Source organism: Centroberyx affinis, unplaced genomic scaffold, assembly GCF_046629955.1.
Source record: "Centroberyx affinis isolate AG114_WGS23_722 - 3 ecotype Tasmania unplaced genomic scaffold, CSIRO-AGI_Caff_v1 ptg001103l_1, whole genome shotgun sequence".
Taxonomy (NCBI): Eukaryota; Metazoa; Chordata; class Actinopteri; order Beryciformes; family Berycidae; genus Centroberyx; species Centroberyx affinis.
Window position 1 is genome coordinate 129,787 of NW_027279646.1, and position 26,727 is coordinate 156,513.

The 26,727-nt window shown below is 40.8% G+C and overlaps 3 protein-coding genes across 6 annotated transcripts; 2 read left to right on the forward strand and 1 right to left on the reverse strand.

Moving 5' to 3' along the window:
* Positions 1-749: 749 nt before the first annotated feature.
* On the forward strand, positions 750-11,684 carry LOC139647701 (ankyrin repeat domain-containing protein 13C-like). 2 transcript variants are annotated; one of them, XM_071523653.1, is made up of 14 exons: positions 750-1,584; positions 1,765-1,806; positions 2,739-2,843; positions 4,923-5,008; positions 5,357-5,402; positions 5,643-5,709; positions 5,898-6,042; positions 6,131-6,262; positions 7,283-7,444; positions 7,570-7,649; positions 7,818-7,916; positions 10,108-10,208; positions 10,314-10,461; positions 10,761-11,684. In XM_071523653.1, exons 1-13 carry the CDS (start codon positions 1,209-1,211, stop codon positions 10,442-10,444), a joined length of 1,572 nt encoding a protein of 523 aa, XP_071379754.1. In that variant the 5' UTR covers positions 750-1,208; the 3' UTR covers positions 10,445-10,461; positions 10,761-11,684. The 2 variants fall into 2 exon arrangements, with proteins under 2 accessions (XP_071379754.1, XP_071379753.1); XM_071523652.1 differs by having other exon boundaries at positions 10,314-11,684.
* A 174-nt stretch (positions 11,685-11,858) lies between these two features.
* On the reverse strand, positions 11,859-18,676 carry LOC139647702 (serine/arginine-rich splicing factor 11-like). 2 transcript variants are annotated; one of them, XM_071523655.1, is made up of 12 exons: positions 18,389-18,676; positions 17,550-17,683; positions 15,130-15,245; positions 14,574-14,667; positions 14,428-14,464; positions 13,935-14,068; positions 13,712-13,790; positions 13,498-13,617; positions 13,288-13,377; positions 13,084-13,167; positions 12,781-12,946; positions 11,859-12,621 (listed from the first exon to the last, which is right to left on the reverse strand). In XM_071523655.1, exons 1-12 carry the CDS (start codon positions 18,508-18,510, stop codon positions 12,430-12,432), a joined length of 1,368 nt encoding a protein of 455 aa, XP_071379756.1. In that variant the 5' UTR covers positions 18,511-18,676; the 3' UTR covers positions 11,859-12,429. The 2 variants fall into 2 exon arrangements, with proteins under 2 accessions (XP_071379756.1, XP_071379755.1); XM_071523654.1 differs by having other exon boundaries at positions 11,861-12,621; positions 14,428-14,465; positions 14,587-14,667.
* Positions 18,677-20,970: 2,294 nt separating this feature from the next.
* LOC139647715 (retinoid isomerohydrolase) lies at positions 20,971-26,320 on the forward strand. Of its 2 annotated transcripts, none has more exons than XM_071523673.1 (14): positions 20,971-21,027; positions 21,480-21,562; positions 22,274-22,424; positions 22,736-22,843; positions 23,211-23,352; positions 23,545-23,692; positions 24,208-24,289; positions 24,393-24,525; positions 24,660-24,799; positions 24,943-25,072; positions 25,184-25,298; positions 25,443-25,537; positions 25,627-25,738; positions 25,857-26,320. In XM_071523673.1, the coding sequence occupies exons 1-14, from the start codon at positions 21,017-21,019 to the stop codon at positions 26,000-26,002; spliced, it is 1,596 nt and encodes a 531-aa protein (XP_071379774.1). In that variant the 5' UTR covers positions 20,971-21,016; the 3' UTR covers positions 26,003-26,320. The 2 variants fall into 2 exon arrangements, with proteins under 2 accessions (XP_071379774.1, XP_071379776.1); XM_071523675.1 differs by having other exon boundaries at positions 21,017-21,027; positions 21,480-21,566; positions 22,278-22,424.
* The last annotated feature ends 407 nt before the right edge of the window (positions 26,321-26,727 follow it).

A 26,727-nucleotide genomic window follows, 5' to 3' on the forward strand; every position in this document is an offset into this window, starting at 1 on the left:
CTTGTGAATAAGACCTCAAGATACCTGAACTCCTTCACTTGGGGCAGCTGTTCACTCCCCACCTGGATGAGAGAGGCCAACTTTTCCCCCCCATCCCAACTGCGTCACATTCAGCTAATTGCGCCAGTGCACATCAGAGATCAGAGTTCAATGAAGCCAAAAGGACAACATTATCTGCAAACACAGCAACGCCACCCTAATGTCACCACCATACTGTCACTCTCCAGACCACAGCTGTGCCTTGATATGCTATCGTCCAAACAGTCTTCCGCCAGGCGTTCCCAGCACATCCTTACTATTCATTTGGGATTTCAGATCAGACCAGCAGACCCCCTTATGAACCTCCTCGTGTTCAAACATCCCATTCATTAATGACAATCCTTGGCTACCATCGAAGTCCAAAAACAATGCACTAGCAGGTCCACACAGCTGTCTCCAAGCATAGCATGTTCAAAGTTGGGTTTTGGTGTAAATATAAGGTATGTGGAATTAATACAATGGATTTGCATTAGTCTTTGCAATCATACAGAGTGTACATTTCTTCAGCAGCCTGAGAGCGAAGGACACATTTGGGCGTGCTCATCTTCCGTGTTTGAGGGGAGGAGTTATCTAAATTAACATGGCGTCGCCCCTCGTCTGTAAGACAGCGTTGAGGGCTTAAAAACCCTTTGGGCGGACCGCTACAGCAGGGATAGTTATACAATCTCGCGAGGCTAGTCGTAGCTTGCTAGCTCGGTTGTTAGCTGGCTTTTAGTAGCATTCGCCTGAATTTTGCCGCAAAGCAAACGGAATCGGTACCATTTTGAAACCTATATTCAAGGAGCACTGGTAGAGACAACGATGTAGTCATTTACTGTTCGTTTGCATTCTTATTTGAATGTTAATTTATTGTGTGTGAGTGTGTTCTATGATTGTTTAGTCCTATTTTCTGTTTTCAACACCGCACCCACCATATTCATTTTTATTGTTGGCTAACGTTTGCTAGCAGCTAACGTTGGGTGAGGAGCTACGGAGCAGGTGTATTTGATTACCAGATAGCGACCAGCTACGAATAGGCATCTATGATAGCTTGAAGTGTGCTAGCTAAGTAGCTTTAAAAAGTCACAACTGCGAATACTGCTACGTTAACGCTTACTAGCTCCTACGTTTATATAGCATATCTTTGCCAGCCTGCTTAACGTAGTTATTAGTTATCTTGGTAGTCAGTCATGACGGGGGAGAAGATACGCACCATGCGAAAAGACCACAACAAACCAAACAAAAATGACGATATAATGGACACTTACGATGAGTCTTCAAACGGGACTATCCCTAACGGTACCAGTAACACTTTTAAATCAAACAAGGCTTTTCAAAAATCAATAAAACCTTTGGCGCTCCAGCAGCAACAGCTGTCAAACATCAATGCAAACAACATAAATGCCAATTCAATTGGCACCATTGTCGATGATAACAACAAGAACCCAATAATCCTAACCAATGAGGACTTGGAGTTCCCAGTGCATGAATGCGTGTTCAAGGGAGATGTGCGTCGGCTCTCTTCTCTCATCAGGACCCATAGCATCTCTCAGAAGGATGTACATGGTGAGTTGTCTGGTGTTTACTTACTTGACTTGTTTTTTTTCCAGAACAAATTTATAAGTAGTGTAAATACATGATATGTCTTCGGAAGCTCTGACCCCATTCGTCAAATTGTTGCAAATCTGTTGTATTAATATTCTTTATTTGTATTAAGGACATTTCCTTCCTTGTTTCTCTTTTCAGGAAACACACCTCTTCATCTAGCTGTGATGCTGGGCCACAAAGGTAAAATTGAGCTGTAATGAAATGTTTTGAACTTGTTTGAAGCAGACTGTTAACATCACATTTGAAAGTCCTATGGCCCAACAGCCTATTGTAACACATGGGATTAACTAAATGATCAAAAAGCTTTTCGGATTGGCTTCTCAGACATTTAATCTACCAATCTCTGTTTGAGCCCAGGAAATTACACTAAATCTGCTGTGCTCCCCTGCCTTGCATCTGTCTGTCATAATGTGACTTTATTAGAAGTGGTTTCTGGCATCCACATAAACTGCACATTTTACAGCTCTGTCAGTCCTTCTTCCTTGTTTGGGTATACCCTCTGTGCTACTGCTGCTCTCGCCTTGTCCTGTCTGACCTCTGCAGTGTTGGTATCATACAAGATGTCAGCAGTTTGGCTGATGGGAGAAATCCACTGGGATTACTGATTGCTCTGGCTGAGATGCATCTCATTTATGAGGGACAGAGACACCTTACTTTGCTATACAGAATGATGTCAAGTACTAGCTGCTGATGATGTTGCTGATGCTGAGCATAATGAATGAGGTGTACTAAGTTTATTTTATTAAGATCAGTAGTCTATTAAAACATTGACATCTTTTAGTCAGACTCTATCCAGTGAGTCATAACAGGTTTTGAAATATTAACAGAAAATGTGCACAAAATAATTCTATTTTTTTCATAGTATTTCTTTATATATATATATACCTTGCTGATCAGTTGGAGGAAAAAAGCAAAATTGAACATGCAAGAAATGATTACAACCATTAATGTATACAGAAGGTAAAAACAAGGAACCCCAAAATGGGCTTGTAAGTCAGACCAACCTGGGAAACAAACTTTCCAGAGTGATTATATACAGTGTAGTAATAATATAATCATCACATATTTCTTTATGAGAAGCCATTCTAAAGTGTGTGTGTTTTTTGTTTCAGAATGTGCCCTCCTACTTCTGGCCCATAATGCACCTGTAAAGATAAAGAATGCACAAGGATGGAGCCCTCTTGCAGAAGCGATCAGCTATGGTGACAGGCAGATGAGTAAGTTGTTTGAACATTTATTTTTCTGCTGGGCATTGAATATCTGTCCTTTGGCTATCACTAATTGTTGTTCAGTCCCTATCATTTTTTTAATCTTTAATACCAAGTTTTCTCAGTTGGATGTGTTGACTTGTGAATACACAGGTCTATATTTTTCATTGTTGTTGGTATCATATGTTGACACCCCCTGCACTTTCAGAACAACCAAGTTTTTCCAATTTGTTTTTCAACTTAGCTTAGGCTAGACTGGAGCTTTACGTTGCCTTCAGAAAGTCTTGACTTTCTTGACTTGTTCTGCATTTTGTTGTGTTGCAGCCTGAATCCAAAATTCCCCATAATGACAAAGTAAAAATATGATGTTTGTGGATTTTCTTTTTTTTTTTTTGCAAATTTATTAAAAATACAGAAATCTCATTAAAATAAGTATTCAAGTCATTGATGAGTTAGTACTTTTTTAGAAGCACATCTGGCAGCAATTACAGATTTGAGTCTTTTTGGATGCCCCTGTATTGGCTTGGCACCTCTGGACTCTGGACAGATTTTCTCCCATTTTTTCCACTTCCACTTTCCACTTTTCTGCTGTGATCTGTGGGACCTTTATATAGACATATGTGTTTGATTCTAAATCATGTCCAATTCATTGAATTGACCACAGTTGGACTCCAATCAAGTTGTAGAGACACCTCAAGGACATGGTATAAACACCACAAAATGTGGAAAATGTAAAGGTGGTTAAATACTTTCTGAAAGCACAGTATATTTAGTCATCTCCTGCCCTTGATTGTTTGAAGGACTTGTCATGAGTAATTTTATTGTTTTTATAGTCTGCTTGTGATTGCTGTCTGAAGGTTGGTCAAGCTAAAAAGCTAAAGGTGGGGATTTTCTCTGAGCTCTCGTCATCCAGATGGGCTGGAATGCAGCCTGAACGATGGCTTAGTGTTAGGAAGCCCTGAGCTTACCACTCGGTCTCTACCCTGCTTAATGATGCTACTGCTTTTAGATCGGTCAAATGACATGTGAAAGGCATCAGCTAATGGCTATGGGCTGAATTCATTATTGTGTGTTTTATTTTTAGATGTGATGTAGATTTTATAGTTGACTGATTGCTGCTTTTATTCTCTTTCTTGACTGTAACAGACCAGGTATATTTAATGGTTTTTGCTTTTTTTCTGACTAGTTATTACTGCTATTATCCTTACTAGATAACCTAATTGTGGGAATTATTCACATCCTCCTCTTATACTTTCTATGATGTAGGCTGGGGCATGTTAGCAGTTAAAGAAATGACCCTCAGCCTTGTTAGTATGCGTCTCCACTCTCCACGCCTGCTGTGGGAGGCAGGCTGGCTTGGGACTGGGACCAGGGGTTTAGCTAGGGAAGGTCACATCACAGTGAGGGGTGATGGGGAGGCAGGGAGGCGAAGAGGAGGTTGGCCACATTCACACTATTACCAAGGACATGCAAAGACAAGTCAAAACTCCAGTGGCACAGTAGCTGGAGGCTAGGAGGCTGTCAGTTAGTGAGATGGACCTACTGGCAAATAGGGAATGATGTGTACTTATATAAAATGGATGGTTTACAGGTTTTTGCAATATACTGCAGATTGTTGCCAGCGTCGTCATCACTCTCTTTTCGCACTCACACGTGTGCACAGTGCGACAGCACCACGCTCACTGGTTGTCCATATCCAATGTGCAGTGCCGAGTCGCCCCTGCAGCGAGTGCTTTGTCAGCACTTCTCTCAGTCCCTTCCATTCCCAGTCCAATATTTCCCCCCTGGTCAAGTTATCTTGAGTATATCTGAGATATGTGGCTCTCAATTGTCATTCATTGTGGTGATCTCGTAGCTATCCATTTGCTATTTTTAAGTGATTACTTATGGATTGCATCAACTGTAATATGGAGTCTTCCTTGTGTACAGAAATTGGCTGCAGCACAGTAGCATGGATAAACACTGATTACTCTTGACGTGTTTATATAAGTAAAAATAACACTGTGGAAACCTGACTGAGCACTTTTGTAACTCACACAAACTAGATATCTAATTTGAGTTGTTTCTCCCTCCTTCTCATATCCTCAGTCACAGCAATACTGCGGAAGTTAAAGCAGCAGTCCAGAGAGAGTGTGGAGGATAAGAGGCCGAAACTACTAAAAGCTCTCAGAGAGGTAAGGATCACACTGACTTCATGGATTCCTCTGCCACACTAAGCTTTAGTTCTCACCTAGTATTGTTCTGTATCACTGCTTGGATCCTCTAACTGAACCTTCTGTCCTTTGTGTAAAATCCCCTCAGGCTTTCATTTGCATAAATGACTACCGCCTACTGTATTCACTAATGTATAAAACACTACTGTAAGGTGGGCAGAATGCATAAATTTGTCCTTCCTTATGCAGAGTAATTGCTGAGTAGCACGATTTGAAAACCTTGTGGTTCGGTGCAGTGCCTTTCACCCATCAGGTTACAACACATCAGTCAAATCCTTTAATTAGAACTGTTTGTATTTTTCTCCATAGCTTGGTGACTTTTATCTGGAGCTGCATTGGGATTTTCAGAGCTGGGGTGAGTTTAGATGTTTCACACCAATAAAGAAGTGTTTTTATGTCCTTATTACAATGTTTTGTTGCTATAATCTCATCTGAAGTCACTTTGCTGAGTGCTCCAAAGTCATTTCATGGGTCTGCTGTTGTTTTGTTAAAGATAATTGACTCTTCTCTCTGTTGTCAGTGCAAAACATTTAAGCAATATGGTGCTGTTATTCAACCACAGTTGAATTTATTCAGGCTCTCTTCTGTTTCGTAGTGCCTTTGTTGTCCCGGATGTTGCCATCTGATGCTTGTAAGATCTACAAGCAGGGAATCAATATCAGGTAATGCTTCAAATACTTGTCAAGCTGTTCTCCACACTGTTGCACTTGTTCAGAGAATCCATCTATTTCACCCAGCGCTTAAATCAGCAACTGTTCTATTTCCAGGTCTAGGGCCTCTTTTAGATATGCTAAAAAAAAATAGAACATGAATATCTTCACCTTCTCCTCCCTTCTCTCTCTTGATTTAGACTCGACACCACTCTCATAGACTTCACTGATATGAAGTGTCAGCGCGGAGATCTTAGCTTCATTTTCAATGGAGATGCTACACCCTCCCAGTCTTTCGTGGTCCTGGACAATGAAGCAAAAGTGTACCAAAGAATACACCATGAGGTGAGTGAGTGGAATCTCTATATCGCGTTGTGTTGTCGGGTGTTAAATATGGATAGCAAAGGCTAACTGTCAGTGTTTTTGCCCAAAGGAGTCAGAGATGGAGACCGAAGAAGAGGTGGATATTCTGATGAGCAGTGACGTCTACTCCGCCACTCTGTCTACCAAGTCTATCACTTTCTCCCGTAGTCAGATCGGATGGCTCTTCAGAGAGGACAAAACTGTAAGACCTCCATGATATTTGTGTTGGACAGAAAAAGGTGCACTCACTAGACTTCATGTGATGAAAAATCGTGAACAGATTACTCACAGACAGGTAGTCAAGTTCAACAGTAATAAACAAGAGTAGTAAACAATAACTTGTATCTGTATAGCACTTATGTAAAAGCAGAGTACTTTACAAAAAGGCATGAAACAAGGAGTACTAAAGCATATAAAATGGAGATAAAAATTGGTAAACACATTCAAAAGAAGTGGTTAAAACAATATAAATAAATAGTAGTAATTATAGTGGTAAAATGAAAACATTACATAAAAGCAAGTCTATAAAAGTGTGTTTTTAAGAGGTGATTTAAAAGATGATACTCAATTAGCCAGCCTAAATTCCTCAGGCAGGGGTTATTGTCTGTCATTATGTAGTCATTCATCCCACTGAGGTTTGTACAACAGCCACAGACACAGCAGGTTAGCCCCTGCAGTTTCATCTCAGCTTCCTCCCCAACAATTTAAGTGAATAGGGCTTTTGTTGTTTAGAGCTCCAAAAAGTCATAAAATATCCATCAAATTTCTCTAAATGGCTTGTGCAGAATAATCCAGGTGTTTTCTAGCCAAACGACTACACTGTGGGTCCAAAAGGCCTATATTTACCTAATTGCCTCACTGTGTTTGGTGGGTTAATGGCAGACTGTTCATTTTGAGGTGAACTGCTTCTTAACGTCTTGAACTTACACTGCCCAAGGATATTAGGCTGCGCTACGGCACATGGGGGATTAAGAGGTTTGCAATATAGCTAGGGGCTAGACCTAGCCGTGCTTTAAACGAGATCAATAAAATCTGAAAATCAACTCTAAATTCAGCTGGTTACCAGTGTATAAATGCTTCATGTGATGATACGGTCTCTTCATTTGACACTAGTTAAAATCCTTGCTGCGTTTTGAACAAGCTGGAAGGGGCTGCAGCACTCTAAACGAGATGGGGCAAGCGGGATTAACCTTCTCTTAACATTTTGTTGTTTTCTGTACAGGAGAGGGTTGGGAACTTCCTGGCTGACTTCTATGCAGTGAACGGTCTGGTGCTGGAGTCCAGGAAACGGCGAGAGCACCTAAGTGAAGAGGACATCTTGAGGAACAAAGCCATCATGGAGAGCTTGAGTAAAGGAGGCAGCATCAGCGAACAGAACTTTGAGGTGAGTTGGAGATTTGGAAGAATTCAGTGTCTTGGCTTGATCCATCAGTGGTAAATATTTAACGATGCTCTGATGATGAGTGTGATAACGAAATTGACACAGTGGGTTTTTTTTTTTGTCCCCAGCCTGTAAGAAGGCAATCCCTCACAGCCCCAGCTCCCAACACAATTTCTTGGGAAGAGTACATCACTGCAGAGCACGGAAAGTAGGCATCTTCTGTTTTCTACGATTTCATCAGTCTTGGACATAATTTAAAGTTTATTTATGGTGGTTACAAGAAATGCTGAGTCCTAAATCCATGTGAAGCTCCAAGGATTTGAAAAAAAAAAAGCAATGTCTTTGTGTGTTTGTCTGCCTTTCTTCCCACCTTCAGGCCACCTCATCTTGGGAGAGAGCTTGTGTGCAAGGAAAGCAAGAAGAACTTCAAAGCTACTGTAGCCATGAGCCAGGATTTCCCTCTAGGCATCGAGTCGTATGTACATTCCTTCTTCCTTAGATCTATTTACAAAGCTTTCTGCAGAGACTGATCTTGCTTGAAGTTTGGATACACTTGGGATCTTGGAAAAGTAGTGGTGTAGAGATCAAATGTTTCAGATCAGGTAATTGGGCCAGGTGGACAGAGTAAGGCTGCACTGATTCCATGAGACAGCCACGGATTAGGTAATTAAAAGATCAACTGCTCCACCATGTGACAAAGTTTCAGAGTTTTGCATTACTATACATCTCTACTAGTCACATTTTTTTCTTGTACTACCCTCCATGTCAGCTGTAGCTTTGCTGTTTGAAGTCGGTATATCCTTCCCTCCTGCTGGTTTGCCACCTGCACAAGCAATCTGACCGTCTGGTGATGGAAATGGAATTGTAATGTCAAAATATATATGGATAAAGAGTAAATCGCAACACGGCTTGAAACTTAACAAGGCTTTCCTTGGACTGGAACAGACTTCACTGAATGTAGTCTTTTTTTTTTTTTACATTGTTTGATTGATTATATTTCAGTGTCATGCACTCTAGTTGCCCAGTCAGCCTGGGCTCACAAGACACATATATCACGTTGCACTTTGTGTATACAAACACATTCCTTTACCAAGTACTTTTCTGTTTTTCCCATGCTTGACAGATAGTGTTCCACATAGAATCCAGCTTTTCTGAAACATATATCAAGTCTTTCATAATAATATAACCAAAAGAAATGAGCAGAAATAAGTCATTTTGCTTTATACAATGTTTCAGTCAAGCAATATAATTGGTCAAAGACACATTCGAACCATGGTGATAATTCCCATGATGCATGTTTAGTCATACTTTATTGGTTGCAATCTCAACTCTTGGGGCAACCAGGGAATTAGTTAATGATCTCTTTTGTTTACTCCTGTTTTTTATTATTGGGCATGTATACCTCTTTGAAGAAAACTTTTCACACAGTATGTATACTTGACGCTGATAACTGTTGTAAAAAAAAGCCATAATACCTTTTGAGGACGGCTGTGTCCCGTACCTATTGTATCACAGTCATACTCATAACCACTGTAAAGAGTTCTTGAGTATTATTGCTATAATAAAGTACATTTCTCAGGTCATCATATGAAGGACATTGAAACACAGCCAAGAACAATGTGTTGTCTTAGAAATAAGTGAATACGATGTAACTCTCCCACACAGTATGTTTGTTTTTTTTTCTCTCATCTGAAATGTTGCTATACTGCAACCTTCAGTGTCATCTTTAAGTCCCCCTCCAGTGACCTCACCAACAATTTGAACATTTTCATCCATGTTTTGCCTGTTTTGTAAGCACATCATGGTCATGTAAGGGAGAAGTTCAAGGAAAACAAATAAGAGAAATAAGATACAAGGAAAGAGGTAAAAAGGACTTTTGTCCAAGATAAAAGCATGTTACAGTGAGTAGGAGAGGAGGTATGATTCAAGGGGAAGAGCAAGACATGAGGTACTTCTTTCTTTTAGCCTGTGATGGAGGATGTTACTGCACTATAAAATATAACTGCTATATAGATATAGCAATAAACAATAAACTAAATTACATAGTTTATTACTATATCTGTTCTGCTGGATGAGCCTTAATGAAGCCAGCAATAAAAGTATTCCCTTTATTGTCGCTGATGGTTTGTTAATGTGATTGTTTTTTGTTCCTTTTTTCTTATGTAGTGCTAAAGACATACTCTATACTTATTAATCTTAAAATGGTAAATTTAACTCAATTATATGTCAAAACATGACCAATGCTACCAATGTGGTGAAACTGTTTTGTATTGCAGCAGATCCACTCTCAACAAGATTCATTTTACTATATTGTAACCCAGTGGTTTTCAATCCTGGTCCTCGGGACCCAGCGCCCCGCTAGTTTTCATTCTAGCCATCTAATCAGGCGCTGATTTACACCTGGGATGGAAAACCATCATTACTCTGGGTCCCGAGGTCCAGAAGTGAAAACCGCCGTAACCCATGTATCACGATACAAATCTAATCAGGCTAAGCAGGCACACACGCCCCTATCTGGGGATCACTTTCCTCACTCAACATCTCATATTGCAGTTGGGATTATTTTGTTCTTGTTGAGGAGTTTTTGTAAGCTTATTTGTGTGTATCTGACTATGATTGTGAAAGAAAATAGTTGAGGCACTCACTGTTCTTTCCTCTGCTTCCAGATTACTAAATGTGTTGGAGGTCATAGCCCCGTTCAAGCACTTCAACAAGCTCAGAGAATTTGTTCAGATGAAACTTCCTCCTGGGTTTCCAGTCAAACTCGGTATGTGTGGAATTATATGAACCTACAAATTGTGTTTCTTGTGAGTGTGCTTGAAGGAAACAACCGCAAAATAAACTGTTTTCTTCTTTGTGTTCTCCTCCTCAGACATCCCGGTCTTCCCCACCATCACAGCAACTGTCACCTTCCAGGAATTCCGCTACGATGAATTCGAAGAGTCCATTTTCTCCATCCCTGCTGAATACAAAGAAGATCCCAGTCGCTTCCCAGACCTCTGACCTAGCTAGCATATATTGTAAGCACTTACAAGTCCCAGCTGCATAGAACTGACAGAGATGTACTCTGCAAGAGGAAATGACCAGCTAATAAGTTGAAAAAAAACAAAAAACAAAAATGAGGAATCCAGTGTTGTTTTATTCCTATATATGTGATCTGTTAAAAAGGGAACTGATCTCTTGACCAGTTATTGTTCATTTTGTAGATGGATCCAAAGCAGATCAATGCAAACAGATGTTACAGTGCATCATACCATATTAAGATTCATCATTTTATGAAATGATAGTAATGGCTTTCATTTTGCTTGCTGTTCACCAGCTGAGCAGTTCATCCACTTCTCTGTGCTGCTGTCCTCTCCTGTGAAAAGTTGTCAGAAGACGCAGCTTGGACTCTACGGCTTTGTTCGAATAAGTTAACTACATCTAGTCTACTCCCTGCTCTCTGAGGACTGATCAATGCCTTTCTCATTGCATCCGAGTTCTCTTGAAACTGCACTGACATTGTCATCTGTAAATAATTCACGATAAATGACTAAAGAAATGTCTTGAAATATAGCTATATCATTGAAATGAGCTTAATATTCATGTCTAAATGATGTACAATATACACTCAAAGGAGTTAACACTGTGTAGCAATACATTTCCTGTACTTAAGAATGTTTTTTTTAACCAGCTGAGAGAAAGTTTGGCATAAAACGACATTCTTACAGTTCGATAACCAAGCCTTTTTTTCCAGTGCAGGGTGCAATCTCCTGTGTTTTCAGGTTAGCTCATGTTACCTCCTGGCTGTCTCCATTTGTTTGTCGTGTTGTATGAATTCTATGTTGTATGAGTGAATAATTGTACTGTATCGAGGGTCGTTTGTATGTTTGTGTGTGTGTAAACCCAGATGGGATATCAGGAAAACTGTTCTAGTTTAATACTGCACTGATATTAAGTATATTTAACGCATGCTATGGCTCTGTTGGCTCACCTATACATCTTTAAGCTATATTCCCCAAACATTTGTTATATACCTGCAGACGTCTTGCCATCTACACTGCTAAGGAAAAGAAAAATGAAAATTGTAACACTAACATTTTCAAACACCTTTAGTGCTTTCAAGCTCTCTCCTTGATAGTCTGCATATAATTTCTCATTTTACAGTTTAATTTTTTGAACCAAGGAGAGAAATTAAGCTGTGAAATTGATATTGCAGGATATCCCAAAACCGTCAAGATGGGAAGTAATTTGACACCTTGAGATGTCTCTGGCTTCAGCTAATATGTATTGCAACTTTACCTACTTGACATCCCTTTAAATAAAGCACCAGCACCACGTTTCAACCGTTTCTGTGCAAGTACTGAATGAGGCTTCCACATACCTGAGGAGGTATGCATAAGATACTCGTGCAGAACCAAAAATTCAAATACTAAAAGAACCGTTTCCCCAAATAGGCTTTATTATATAAAAGAAATCACTGATAAAACATTCCAAACTTTCAAATGACAAGCATTAGATCTAGCAACTGCGCTTTGAGAAGGTGGGGAAAGAGGTTGCAGCACCGCACCACAATACTCAATATACATCAACAAATAAAGGGATACAGAGTATGTGAAAGAGCGACAGAAAAATTGACAACACAAGCTCAAAGAAAATAAAAGCATAACGCAAACCTATTTCCAGTTGTGATAGATTACATTTGTGGAGGAGAGGGGGGGAAATGGGTAGGTTAAAGTAATGTGAAGAACCAAGATAAATGTCAGTATCATCAGGCACACCCTATTCAAAAAGTGACAAACAGTCCTGCATTGTACAATTGCCAAAGAGTAGACTAGCCTTTTGTGAGAAACATCAATACATTTCAAGCACACTTCACATTTGAGATTTACCCGAGAGGGGGGAAAAAAAAATTCAATTACATAATACATGTTCACAAACAAAATGGAGGGATAATGCGGGTTGAAGCATGGTGCCTATTAGGTGAGGCACGAAGCAGGATGGCACACTCAGTCGCTGACGTCCATGTCCTCTTCATGGTGATCATCAGCACCGTTAACCTTGGCCTGTTTCATTGGTCGCACCATGCCGTTACCTTCTACCGAACGGGGGGACAAGGCGGAGTCGTCAGAATCCTTCCTGTCCTCCCTCTCTTTCTCGCTGTCATAGCCTTGCTCTTCTTCATCATAATCCCTGGTGATCTGTTAAGGACACCCATGGCAGCTGACATATTAGAGTTTCATATTACACTTTCCCAGATATACTGTCTTGGCTTACGTCAAAACAGCAGCGCTCACAGCGCATAAAAAAGGAAGAATGTACAGAGAATATATGGGATCTAAATTGTGTTAGCTGCCAACCTTTACATCTCCTTTCTCTCCATCAGATTTCCTCTCCCTCTCTCTTTCTTTGTCTTTACTTCTCTTCTTCTTGCTGGTGGAGCGCTCCCGTTCCTCGCGACTGCGGTCTTTGTCACTCCTGCGTTCCCTCTCCCTTTCCTTGTCCCTCTTCTTCTCCTTCTTGTGTCTAAAGAGAGTGGAGAGACCCAAAAATAGAATGTAATCAATGTTTGAACAATTTTACGCCTTCAGGGTGGCAGTATGCACATGCAGTGATAACCTGACAGCGATGTCCACATAAATATTTCATATCAAAGGACTGACCTTCGAGGAGATGGAGACCTGGAGCTTCTCCTCTTAGGGGACTTTTTAGGAGATCGGCTGCCAGTCCGACTTCTCCTGCGTCTCCTGTATGGCAGAATAGGACACAAACAAGTTAATAGCCTGATTTGAAAACAAAGAGCAGAGAAACACATGTGCATACAACTGCCTTCCACCTGAGCACACTGGGACCCAAGCTGTACTCACCGGCTCACGCTGCGAGACCTCCTGGCTGTGCTGTAGCTTTTCGGTGGCGTTTTGGATCTTCGTCGCCCTGAATCTTCTTTCTTTTTTTCTCTGTGAATGACATTTTAAAATCTCAGAGCAGCGCTTTCAGCTGTTAATCACATAAGCTTTTATCTAGGGCTATGAAATCTGCTAATCAACCCACGGTTTGGCCTTTGCACCGATACCCACCTGGATTTGCTTTGAGATCGTCTGGTTCGGTCTCTGGAATGGGACCTTCTCCTACGTGGGCTTTTGGAGCGCCTCCTGCTTCTGGAGGCCGATCGTCGCCTTGATCTGCTCCTGGATCGCCTGCAATCACACAGACAGACCAGTTAACTCCGTTCCCAACACACACAAAGCTTCTCCATCTCAACTGTTCACATCATCAACAGTGGATGATCACCTGTGTCTTGAACGCGATCTGGACCTCCTCCTCCTGGACCTGGACCGGGATCGGGAGTGCTTCTTTTTGCTCTCTTTATCTGCAGCACAACAAAAATAGACATTGTTTAGTATTGTCAAGGTACACACTATCAAGGCCCGTCTTACAAGCAAACAAGACATTGTGTTACACTTCAAAGTCAACTTATTTGACAGGAAAATCGTCCAAAGCTTTGTCCACTCACTTCCAGGCTCAATGGCAGCTGAGATGAGAGACTGGGCCTCTCTGACTCTCTTCATGGCCTCTTCGATCTCTTTGTTAGACGAGTCAGCCTTCAGGCCTGGATTCAAATTCATGCCTGCAGCCATGGGATTCAGTCTGAAGAAAGGGACATTTATCAGTAAACAAAGATATCCCAGTGCGAATAAAATTTGGTATCCTATGCACCTAACAGTGCTATGAGTGTATACGTTTTAGTATATGTTGCCCTAGTGGTGGGAATAAAGCCCCTAAACATTGAGCCATACATCACCATAAATGGTTTGCAGTACAATAATTGGTACACTAGACTATGGGACAGCTCCAGACCTCGGGGAAAAAAATGTAACTAAAATAGCCTCAAAAGCAAAATCATTACTACAAACATAAGAAAGCAACACATGCATTTTTTCAAATATTTAAAATGGATTCAACCACTATTCTGCCCAGGTCTGGAGAGCTCCTTCACAGTGACTTACTTTGGATCTGTCATGAACTTCAACAGCTGATCAGCAGCCTGTAAGGAGATGGTGAGAATGAGTTAAAAATATAAATCACTCTCATTATCCTATCAAATATATATTCAACTGTGTAGGTTGTGGAAAAAAATACTGTTGTCATTGAAGAAAACCTCTCACCTGGGGATTCATATTGGGTCCAGGGAATCCAAACGCAGCCATTGCATCCATGTTGGGACCACCAAAAGGGTTCCCTCCCATCTGCAATAAAAATAAACACCTATGAGCATGATAAGGACCTCTTATGCCAGCCTCATACGTTCTTCCTGGAGCACAGGTTACAAGTGTTTATCTGCTCATGTTAGTGATGATATCACTATTTCACCACTTTGACTTTTGTGCTGATACACCCAAGTATCACAGTTTTGGTTTTCTAAAACACTACCACACAAAAAATACTAAATGACCTAAAAAATAACACTTGATTATTAAATTATTAAATTAGTGAAGGGTGGGTATTTGTGAGGGTAAATTTTAGACAAAATGACAATAATAAATGAGACATGAAACGCCACAAAATGACATATCAGTTCAGGAAAAGTGCTCTATGGTGCTGTTTCTCAAGTCAAGTACTGTGATACTTATCAGTACTGGGACACAGCTAGCTGATATGTTTTCTCACGCTCAGAGAATTTGTAACAAATAGCAAACTTGAAATCTCACTGGTGGATTGGGCATCGGATTGGGTGTTGGAAGAAGTCCTCCTCCTGGCAGAATTCCTGCAACAGCATTTGCTGGCGCCAGCAGTGACAAAGCCTTAGCCTCATCTGGAATAGAGCCTACAGGAAAACAAAACAGGCATTAGTAGAGGAAGATAATGTGCACACAAACATCAACTACAGAGTAGACATGTTGGAGAAGAAAAAAAGAAAGAGACATCACACTTCATTTCTTCAAATTAAGTTCATCTCAACATGGTTACCTTCTAGATCTGAGAAGAGTTCCCTTAATTCATTTAATCATTGCAGTGGCATAACTATTGCTGGAATACATCACACTACTCCAATGAACACTGCCAAGAATATATCACCTGAACATGTTTTTTAAGTCATGAACCAAACGTTAGCAAGCACAGCTGCTTCTCCAGTTGGGTGTGCCCTCAATTTTCATATAGACGTTTACTGAAACAAGCGACTCACGTTGGCGGCTTCGCTACTAAAAGCACACAGAGAAAAATCGAGATACACAGAACAAAGAGAATTTCAGGGATTTGGCAAGAACACTATACAGGCTATCAGTTTCTACTTATCAAAAACACAAATGTCAAGAGGATATAGTGGTATACACTTATTGACAATCACAGAATTCAGGTGTCTGCTGTACATTAATCTTCTAGTAACCTTACCTGTCACTGCATCAATTAACCTAACCAATGCAGAGGCTTATTGATTTAATTTGACAATATGTCCAATCAAAAAATAATTACCTTTATTCGCAATCTGCCTTATGATTACATAAAAATGGCCCAAAATGAAAAAAAGAACACCTCAATCTCCCAAAACAAAATCAAAATTAATCCACCCCTAATGAAACAATTCTTTCACAAAACACACAGCCTAAATACGGACACACAACAATGACAACATTTAAAAAAGGGCACACTGGAGAGAGAATTTGCTGCAGGAGACAAAACTGTTGGGTGGTATTTTCAGCAGGGCCTGGTATACAGGACTGGCTGAGCCAGGAAAAAGAACTGTAAAACACAACAACAAAAAAGACCACTGTTAAAGAGAGAGTATTGTACTAACATTGTGTCATGTCGGGTGGGTATCTAAGACAACTGATGACAAAATGCAGTATAATTAACAAATAAGACATTCATTTGGGAGAGAGTATTTTTAGCAGGACTCAAATGAATTCTTGTTTGTGACCAGTGTTTTCCTTGTTACGTCCCAAAATGAGTTGATGCTTCTCAGCTAAGGTGAATTCTGCAAGTTAGTGTGTGCAGTGTAGACTAGCTGGGCTTGGTTTGGCCTAAATGCTGTGTGTCTTCCTCTTACCATTTGGATTGAAACCAAGTTATATCAGCTTGTCCATAAGACAACTCATTATGAACACCCTCTCTTGCTGCATAGCCTTTTGCGTTACCATTATGCTTTTTGCCGCTGGACCCCAATGACTGATTGGCTTGCAAAGCTTTCTTATTTCTACAGTCAATTTATGCTTTCTCAGGAAACAAAACTTCAGCCATCAAATGGATGGCTGAGCAGCGTTCAAGGGTGTTGCAAAATAGTGCAGACTGAGCACTATTTTAAAGACTGCGCCTCTGATATCTGACCTATTTCATACCATCCACTAAAATACCTAGAAAAAGAGAAAATGAGAAAGAAAGAAAGAGAGAGAGAAAGAAAGAAGAGAAAGAATAGAGGACACAAAAAGAGAGGGGTGGGGCTTGAATGCTTGCTGGCCTTTGCAAATGTCTACAATCCCCTGTTGGCAGGCAGAGGACCACTTTCAGCCATCAACGAGGGGGCTGCTTTTGCCTTCTCCACTACAAAAATCACACACACACAAATAACAGAGAGAAGTTTAACAGAGGATAGTCCAATATGGGGGAGAAAATAAAATGCATGGTTAAGTGTTTACACAACTTTATTTCTGAACTTTGAGGTGTCTGCAGCGCCCACAGCTTGGGAATGTTCAAATCCTAGGCCGTACAGCAGACTTTGGTATACTGTGCTTTCTGAACACACAACAAACAATTGTTCTACATTTTGATATGTACTTTCCCAATGAAGTTACATCCAATACATCAAGAGTGTTGCATTTGAGTTGTAAGAAGGATATGGATTGCACTACCACAGTATACCAAGAATCTGAGTTGAGAGGTCTGCTTTCAACACTTCTTCCATGGGAAATAGACAACGAGAGGGAGTGGCATTAATGACGACATTCACAAAATTAGCTAAATAAGCTCATATTGTGAACTGACCAATGTGAACTGACTTGCTCAATTCACAAGTGGGACAGTCAAAAGCCTTTTAACTCCTTTACATGTTCACTGACACCCCCACTATTCAAGAAATACGGCATTCGATCATCAATGGCTCCCACTCATACATGGGAATGACTGTGACACCAACCTTCAGCAAACGGGACCACAATCAGCGCTCTGTCCACAAAGACGGTGTTGGTCAAGTGTTGCGATACTCCGACAGACTCTGGCTCCTGGAACTTCACAAAGCACACCCGCGATGTCACTGGCATAGGAGAATCACTATCGGGGAAATAAGGATATTATATTAAACAAAGCTGAATATGCAAATGGCCATCAGAATTGTGGCACTTTGCTTTATTTTCTCCTTTGACAGTCAGGTGCAATCCACTCATGACACTTATGTGTTTTGCTCTGCTTTGCCTTGAACAGAGTTGTGGATTTGAAACATTTGCAATGTATAGTGACAACGCACCAATATTCACAGTGAACTTGGATACCCTCTGGTGACACTGTCACATTGCTTGAAAATAACCATTATGGGTATTTTTATGTCTCTGAATAATCCACCATTTGATTATTTGACACAGAGCTTCCTAATTGATTTTCAGCTCATAATAGCAGGCTTACAGTGAATGAAGTGTAGCCATGTTCGGGATACATCAAGATGTTTTAACGGCTGTTTGTATTACGCATCAAGAATTAAGTCCATGCTTCACGAGTTACATTAAAGTTTGCGTGTGTGTGTGTGTTTTTTGCCTAGACATAAATAACAGCTAGCTTGGGTAATGTTAACGACATCATCACAAAAACATAAATGCAAGGTCGGTTGACTGAATTTGAGTTAGCTACAATTCTGGCTAGCATGTTAGCAGTGCAAGGCTTGTGTTTCCGTCGCATCAAAATAGTAAACGTATCACAAAGCACAGTCTGTGATTACATTAATATTATCTCGTAAATTGCTAGTTAACTTAACGTTTAACTTACTCTGGTGGAAACAACTTCAGCTCTTCGATGGTCCCAAGAAAACCGAAGAGCATTCTCATCTGCTCGGATGTTGTGCTTGGAGACACATTCGTCACTTGGACTACCTTTGTGGAGTAATTCATTTTCCCGACTAAAACAGCTAAAACAATAACACTAACGTTGACCGCTGAACTTCAATGACGCCTGAGCTGTGTCCACTAGCTCTCATGGATGCTGAATTACATCAAACTGAAAGAAAATAGTTAGGTGGCTAGCTGGTACACTATAAAGACAGACTGTTGCATTTCGCCGCCATGTTGGGTAATTCCCGACCGAGGTACGCATGCGTATTGAGCTCTGCAGCTGTACCACAAAATGATCTAAATAACATTGATATAATGCAAATTATGAAACATTAACTCAAAAGGTTATTACTTTGCTATAGCATGGACTACATTACCATAATGAATACCAGGCTTACTCATGACAGTCACACAGGCAATAAATAACCAGCAGAGGTCGCCCGCCCCCTTTTCTGCTTGAAATAAATAAGAATAGTGTACATAGACCTACACAGCAATAATTTACTAACAATTGGTTATCTTGTTCTTTGTGTCTATATGTTACTTTGGCTTGCCAGGGACGAGTTAACAACATCATCAAAGTCTACTGCAGTTATCTTAGGTGTACCATAAGTTACATAGGAAGTGTTTCTTCTGTCCAAAACTTTCCCATCACAGATATTTGGTTTTGTGTTGGATGCTGGCAAGCTTGCTTGACCCGGGAAAATTATCGTTTGCAAGATTGGGGTCACAGATTTCAGAGTGTCTGAACATGTAGGCTAACAGTGCTGTTCCCAAATTAGATCAAAGATGGATTACGTTAATAATTATGAGGAAACCTGCTTTTTGTGTGTGTGTGTGTGTGTGTGTGTGTGTGTGTGTGTGTGTGTGTGTGTGTGTGTGTGTGTGTGTGTGTGTGTGTGGAAAACGTTAATCCATTTTGTTTCGGTCTTCCTCAACATGTTGTTGTTGTTGTTGTTGTTGTGGAGAGAGATACTCTGACAGGGTCAAACCACAAAGTTTTCAACTTTGGTCCTGCTGTAATTCTTTTCCTCTGAAGACCACTGCACTTAGAAATTGTGTAGCCTACATTTTATCAGAGAAAATCATCCATTCTTGTGTGGTTATTGTGTACCCGCATCATCAGCCTATATTAGGCTTGTTTCCCAGAGTAACTGAATATTGGAGTGATACCTAAAAGTTCCTCTAAAATGCACGATTGTAGCTACTACTGTACAAGAAATAATGGTGGCCGAAAAGTTAGAGCATCAGACTTGTTTTTTCGGACAGCAGGGTTAGGCCATCTGTCCTTCGATCAGATGGCCTGGGTTCGACTTGATCCCCTGTGACAGCAAACACTCGCCCTGCTGAGGTGTCCTTGAGCAAGGCATTGAATCCCTATCAGCCTCACTGAGCACTGTTCTGTAGCAGATGCTTCACTTTGGCATATGGAGGGGGGGGGGGGCAAAGTGAAAAGATTAATTTTTCCAGACAATAGAGTATATCACAGAAATGTTGTATGATATTAGTTATATACGGTCCATCACAGGTTTAACAACCCAACGTGTTTTACATCACAGCCTTGGTAGCCTACTGACACAACTGAACCCTCTACTAATGGTGCTTTTTCCCAGGAGACTGAGAAACAATAGAGCTCTTGTCTTCAACCCATGGCGAGCGTAATCCCCACACCTGGATTATGGTTGCGTTGAGACAAGCAATTTAAGGCACGCTGTGTTTCAGACCAAAGAACAAATTGGCACATGTCATCCAATGCATAACCGTCATCATCCTATACAATGAACAGTGAACAGAGGGCTGACTGAAATAAACTGAATGTTGGCATGCTCAGTCGAAAGCTAATGAAGGTTCACTTGATCCTGGCATTGTTACTATGTGTTATTTATTTCACAAATAAACAAACAAATATTGCTGCTATTGATTATTTCACAGTGCCTATTTTCACCTAAAAATAAATCTAGTAATACTTGGCTGAAATATTCTGAAAGAGGCTACCTTCAGGTCATTAAGAGTCCCAGTAGGCAATTTACATGTGGAAACCAGGCTATCAGTTTATATCGGCAATTCAAGTGGATGGCACACATTCTGGATTATTCATCTTGGGTCCACATTCCTTTATGTTGTCATTCAAACTTGCCTCATGTTTTTAGGTATTTTATGCCCTACATATTGCATAAATACTATAAAATATACAGTACCTCTGTGCAAGTCACCCTAACTAGCCTATATCTTACTGGGATAAATGCAAACAATTGAAACGATTGAAAAATCACATGCACTATTGCAACACATTTGCAACACAGAGTTCTAATTTTGTGAAATATTCCCTGCAATAAATCCGTTCTCAGAAGGGTGGCCATTGAGTCACTTAGTAAAGGATATTGGCACAATGGGATTCTTGTTCACGGTGCAACATGATTGGCCAGGAGAACGGTTTACGGCACTGAGAGCAGTGACTGTGAGGGGGACTACATGTATAAATACCCTAAATCCACTGGGACATCAGAGACTTCCAGCTCAGAAGTGACCACAGTTGTTTTGTGTGTTCCCACAACAAGGAGGAACCATGGTCAGCCGGTGAGTTTATGATGAATTTCAACTATTTCTAATTCAATTTTATCTTATACTGGAGGACCACATTTTGAAAGATTGCATGCAGAGTGACAAGTTTTGCCATTATGGGAAAATGAAATTCATAATTTCTAAAGCTGTTATTATGAATTACGCTGAATTAAACTGGACTGGTGTTTAGATCTTGGTATAGAGATTTCCTTTACTTGATCCTGTGACTTACACAGTGATTTGAATGTTGCATTTGCAGCTGAATACTTAATGCTCTTGAAGGATTTAAAAGGTCATGTCAAATTCTAACCCTAACCCAAGCCACGTTGAGAGAACTTGAACTGCATGACCTGTTGAAAATACAGGTTTTAAACTAATAAATGAAACTCACTGGCTGTAACGTTTCTTCAAGTTCAACTCACTTGACTGGAATATCAGTAGATCTCTTTACTTTTTGGCTGTAACAGATTTGAACACCCAGCTGGCGGCTACAGGAAGATTTTTGAGACATGTGAAGAGCTTTCTGAGGCACTTCCAGCAACAGTCACAGGTTTGTTGGCATCTTTCAGACAGAAATATGCCATACACCTCAGGCCATCACTTCTTTGGCATTCATGCTGTAGTCTACACACAGAAAAATAAAGGTGCTGAAAAATGGTTCTCCATCCATGCCATAGAACAGTGGTTCTCAACGTGGGGTCTGGGGACCATCAGGGGTCCTTGGGGGGGTTCCAGGGGGTCCCCAGTAAATTGATGAATTGTTAAACTTTAAAAAGTTAACACAGTTAGGGAACGTGGAAGAATGACTATTTAAGTGATAGTTTCACTATCTCTCTACAATACAGATAGTCATGGAGTTCTGGACAAAATCAGATCTAACAATGAAAAATTGGGTCCAAGAGAAAAGACCTCATCAAATGGGGGTCCGTGGCTCTAATGTGGACTAAATTAGGGGTCCTGGATATGAAAAAATCGCACAATATATACTGTGGAGGGGTTTGGCATTTATGCCATCACCCACCATCCAATAACAAAGGAATAAGAACCAGTTCATACCTTTATTTTTCTGTATGTATGATTGTATTGTTCCCTGTCCAGGAAACTTAGCCTTAGATAGAGTCTCATACTTTCTTTGCTGTACAAGACATTACGGGCAGAGAACACAAAATGAGCATCTAAAGTAGGCTCTGATACTTTAATGCATCTTTACAAAAGTTCAAAAAAACATTCTCTGATTTATGTTTGTGTTGGTGCTCTACAGGCAGGATTCCTTCATTTCTGAAGGGAAGTCTTCTCCGTTTGGGACCTGGCCTTTTTGAGGTTGGAGATGAGCCCTTCTATCACCTCTTTGACGGCCAGGCCCTCATGCACAAATTCGACTTCAAGAACGGGCAGGTCACCTACTTTCGAAAGTAAGGCCAAATGCTTATTTGTTGCATTAGGAGTGAGTGACAAGTGTTAGTTTGTTACAGGTATTATGCAGACTCTTATGCAGACTGAGGGAGGTTAGATTGTGATTTCTAGAGATTAAACACTTAGCCTTGTATTCGATCTATTATTAGTAAAAGCATCTTAAGACTTTTGCCTACAAAATAGTTTGAGGATAGAATCATGTGAGTTTTTGAATTAATGAATTTCAAGTCACAGGCATTTCCCAAAAAAAGATGTATAGCCGAGTGTTTTGGGAAGACATTCTTAATTTTGTCCTCTCTCCTACATTTAGGTTTGTGAGAACAGATGCCTATGTGAGAGCCATCACAGAGAAGCGCGTGGTGATCACTGAGTTTGGCACCTTTGCTTATCCTGATCCCTGTAAAAACATTTTCTCCAGGTTAGTTACCAGTGAATATGATGATTGGCTGTCAAAGGTGCATAAAGATGGCAGTCTCAGGGCAACACAGACTCAGTATTTGATCTGTGTCTTCCTCTCTATCCAAAATGGCATGAGTGGAGTTAAACATTTGGACACTTTGCACTGTAGGATGGAAATTAAAAAGTAATGAGATCAAACCGGAATGCTGCCATCTTTATTCACCCAATTCCACCCTGGGTTTCTTTTTTCATTACACTGCTGAATACACATGCTTTTTAAAATGGCAAGACTTGTGTCAGTTTACATTTCCACTTGTGTTTTTGGTTGTCATTACCTTTGTATAACATCTTCATGTGGACGTGTGATCCTTTTTCTCGATGTGCAGGTTTTTCTCGTACTTCAAGGGTGTCGAGGTGACAGACAACTGCCTGGTGAATGTTTATCCCATTGGTGAAGATTATTATGCTGTAACAGAAACCAACTACATCACTAAAGTCAACACTGATACCTTGGAAACGCTGAAAAAGGTACATCAGTACAATTAATAATTTATGCTGACACAGGTGTCATTTTAAGTCTAGTATAAAAGACTAGTCTTACTTTTCCACTTTTTGTACTTTCTTCCCCCTTTTTTGATTTATTAAAGCTTCTTTGTAATAAGATAATTTATTGCATGGGTGAAAAGTGCATACAATATAATGCCTTTCATTCCAATTCAGGTTGATATGTGCAACTATATCAACATCAATGGAGTGACAGCCCACCCCCACATTGAGAGAGATGGAACTGTGTTCAACATTGGAAACTGCATGGGGAAAGGAGCGACACTGGCCTACAACATTGTCAGGATTCCACCCACACAGAAAGGTTGGGATTGGAGCTGGTATTACTAGATGTAGAAATGAATATACACAGGCACTTTAACAGTACAATGGAGCACAGAGGAAGCGGTGGCCCCTCCTTTAAATTAGGGCAAAAACTTAAGCTTTTGACCCCCAGTTCCACTTTTTACAGAAATGTGTTGAGGAATGATAATCCACAATTGCTGACCATGTTTTGGTCATTTTGGGCTTAGAAGAACCACGCTGACCCTTTACAATGATCATGCAATTTTTTTTAAGCAGTTTTCTTTATAGGGGTCTTTCTGGATTCTGGATTTCTGGATTGCTCTCTCAGTATACAGCATAATTAGGCACAATCACTTTATTTCAAAATATATTGAAATGATTCTCCATGATTTTCCTTGCTTCTTGGGAAAAAATATTCAGTTCTAAATAAAGTTAAGATGTGTTTATTATTTAAAACTGTTCATTGCCAAATAGAAGCCATACAACTTGACACCTGTTTCAAATATCGCAATATGTTTTTGTCTTCCTCCTTAGATAAGTCTGATCCCATTGAGAAGTCCAAGGTGGTGGTGCAGTTCCCCAGTGCTGAGAGGTTCAAGCCCTCCTATGTGCACAGGTGTGTGATATATAGCTTGCCATATGTTGTGTCAGTAGTCTTTGTGAGTGGTAAATTATCGCATATAATCCATGTTTTGACGTTTTCTCCTCATCAATCTCAGCTTTGGCATGTCAGAAAACTACTTTGTCTTTGTGGAGACCCCCGTGAAAATCAACCTGCTGAAGTTCTTGAGCGCCTGGAGCATCCGAGGCTCCAACTACATGGACTGCTTCGAGTCCAACGAGACCCTTGGGGTAAGAACTCAGAGGAGATCTCGGTTCACTGTTGATATCTTTTGTGACGTTAGTGTACAAACCCCCACATTATCATCCGAAATTCTCCTGTAATCCCATGATATCTTATATATGTTTCAATGTACATTTTACAGACATGGTTCCACATCGCCAAAAAGGACCCTGGAGAGTACATCGATCACAAGTTCAGGGCGGCAGCCATAGGCCTGTTTCATCACATCAACACTTACGAGGACCAAGGCTTTGTTGTTGTGGATGTGTGTGCATGGAAAGGGTACGAAACCAAAGAGCTAAATATTGGAATTGAAATGCCATCATTAGATACATGACATGTATTCAAAGTTCCCTTTCGAAAACCTGCTAATTTGGTGACTTCAGGGGATGTTGCTCTTGTTCATGATCTTTTCATCCTTGTAGTTTTGAGTTTGTTTACAACTACCTGTGGCTGGCCAACCTGCGAGCCAACTGGGAAGAGGTGAAGAAGGCAGCCATGATGGCACCCCAGCCGGAGGTGCGCAGATACGTCATTCCTTTGGACATCCACAAGGTGAGTCACCTGTCTTAATCATCGGGAAGGGGGTGGGCAGGACTCCAGTTGCCACCCATGGATGTCATGTCTCATGTTCTTTCTCCTTCTGTTGTCACTGACTTCATGTAGGAGGAGCAGGGGAAGAACCTGGTCAGCCTGCCGTACACCACAGCCACAGCGGTGATGCACTCTGATGGAACGATCTGGCTGGAGCCTGAGGTGCTTTTCTCTGGACCCCGACAAGGTGCCAACACACCAGTCTGCACTCACAGATGCCACTCACTCACATATACCCTATACACTCATGTTGGACTCTGTGGTTTTTAATAGATGCTGGGAATGTCTTCACTTTGCTTATCGCTGTTGTTTATTTCCTCATTATTTTTAGCCTTTGAGTTCCCTCAGATCAACTATGAGAGGTATGCAGGGAAGAATTACACATACACCTACGGCCTGGGTCTCAACCATTTCATCCCTGACAGGGTAAGCTGATAAAATATCTTCAATGGTCAGTGATTAAATGTGGAAATAATAGGCTCTTTGATTGATTTTTTTTGTTCACCTGTGTGTAGATCTGCAAGTTGAATGTGAAGACCAAGGAGACCTGGGTTTGGCAGGAGCCTGACTCCTACCCTTCAGAGCCGTTGTTTGTGCAGACTCCTGATGGTGTGGATGAGGATGATGGTACGTCAGCATCATAGATATTCATTATTTCTAAACATACAGCAATAGAGCTGGATTTAAGGTAAATTACTGGTAATCGAGGGGGTTTTATTAAGCGAGACTGCTTCTGTGCACACAGGAGTGCTGCTGACCATCGTGGTTGCCCCCGGTTCCCAGAGGCCAAGTTACCTCCTCATCCTCAACGCCAAGGATCTGTCAGAGATCGCCAGGGCAGAAGTGGAGTGCACCATTCCTGTCACCTTCCACGGGATGTACAAACCCTGACGGGGCACTTCTCAGGGCACAAACATGAGTCAACCGTTCCGGAGTATCGATTCTCACTCAGCATTAGAACACGAATAAATGATGACAAAATATCACCATGTCAGGAAATATAAAGCTTGATCAGCCAACGTGATTTTATGTCCTCTTTTGTGGGCAAATTTTGATTCAGGGTGGTTAAAGAGTCGTGAAATATTTAACATTATTGTGTGAATGGAAACTGCTGGAGTCAGGGCTTTTCACAGACTTTCTCTACTCTATGACCCAACTTCATAAAACATCATACTGGAATTTTCTAACCCTAAATTGTTGTGCATGTTGTGCCAATCATAAAAATAAATGGATTTGTTTGTTCATATGCTGTGTCACTTGAGTACTTCATGGTTGGAAAAATAAATTCAATATAATCAAAACATTTTTACTGAATGCTGTTTTTGGCTAAACTGGTTATGTGGCTTGTGTAAAGTAGAATTTTTAAACCACAAGCTCATTAGCTAAGTACAGGGTAGCAGGGTGGCATAGTGAGTAGGGAGACTTTTCCTTCAACTGGAAAGCCTGGGTTCAAGCCCCCATGACGGCAAGCATTTGCCCTGCTGAAATGTTCTTGAACAAAACACTGAATCACTGCCAGCTCCGGGGGTGCTGCTCTGTAGCTGATCCTCTGCAGTGACCTCCCTGTTCAAGGGGGGCAAACAAAAAGAGGATTTCTCAGGGATCAACTGAATATC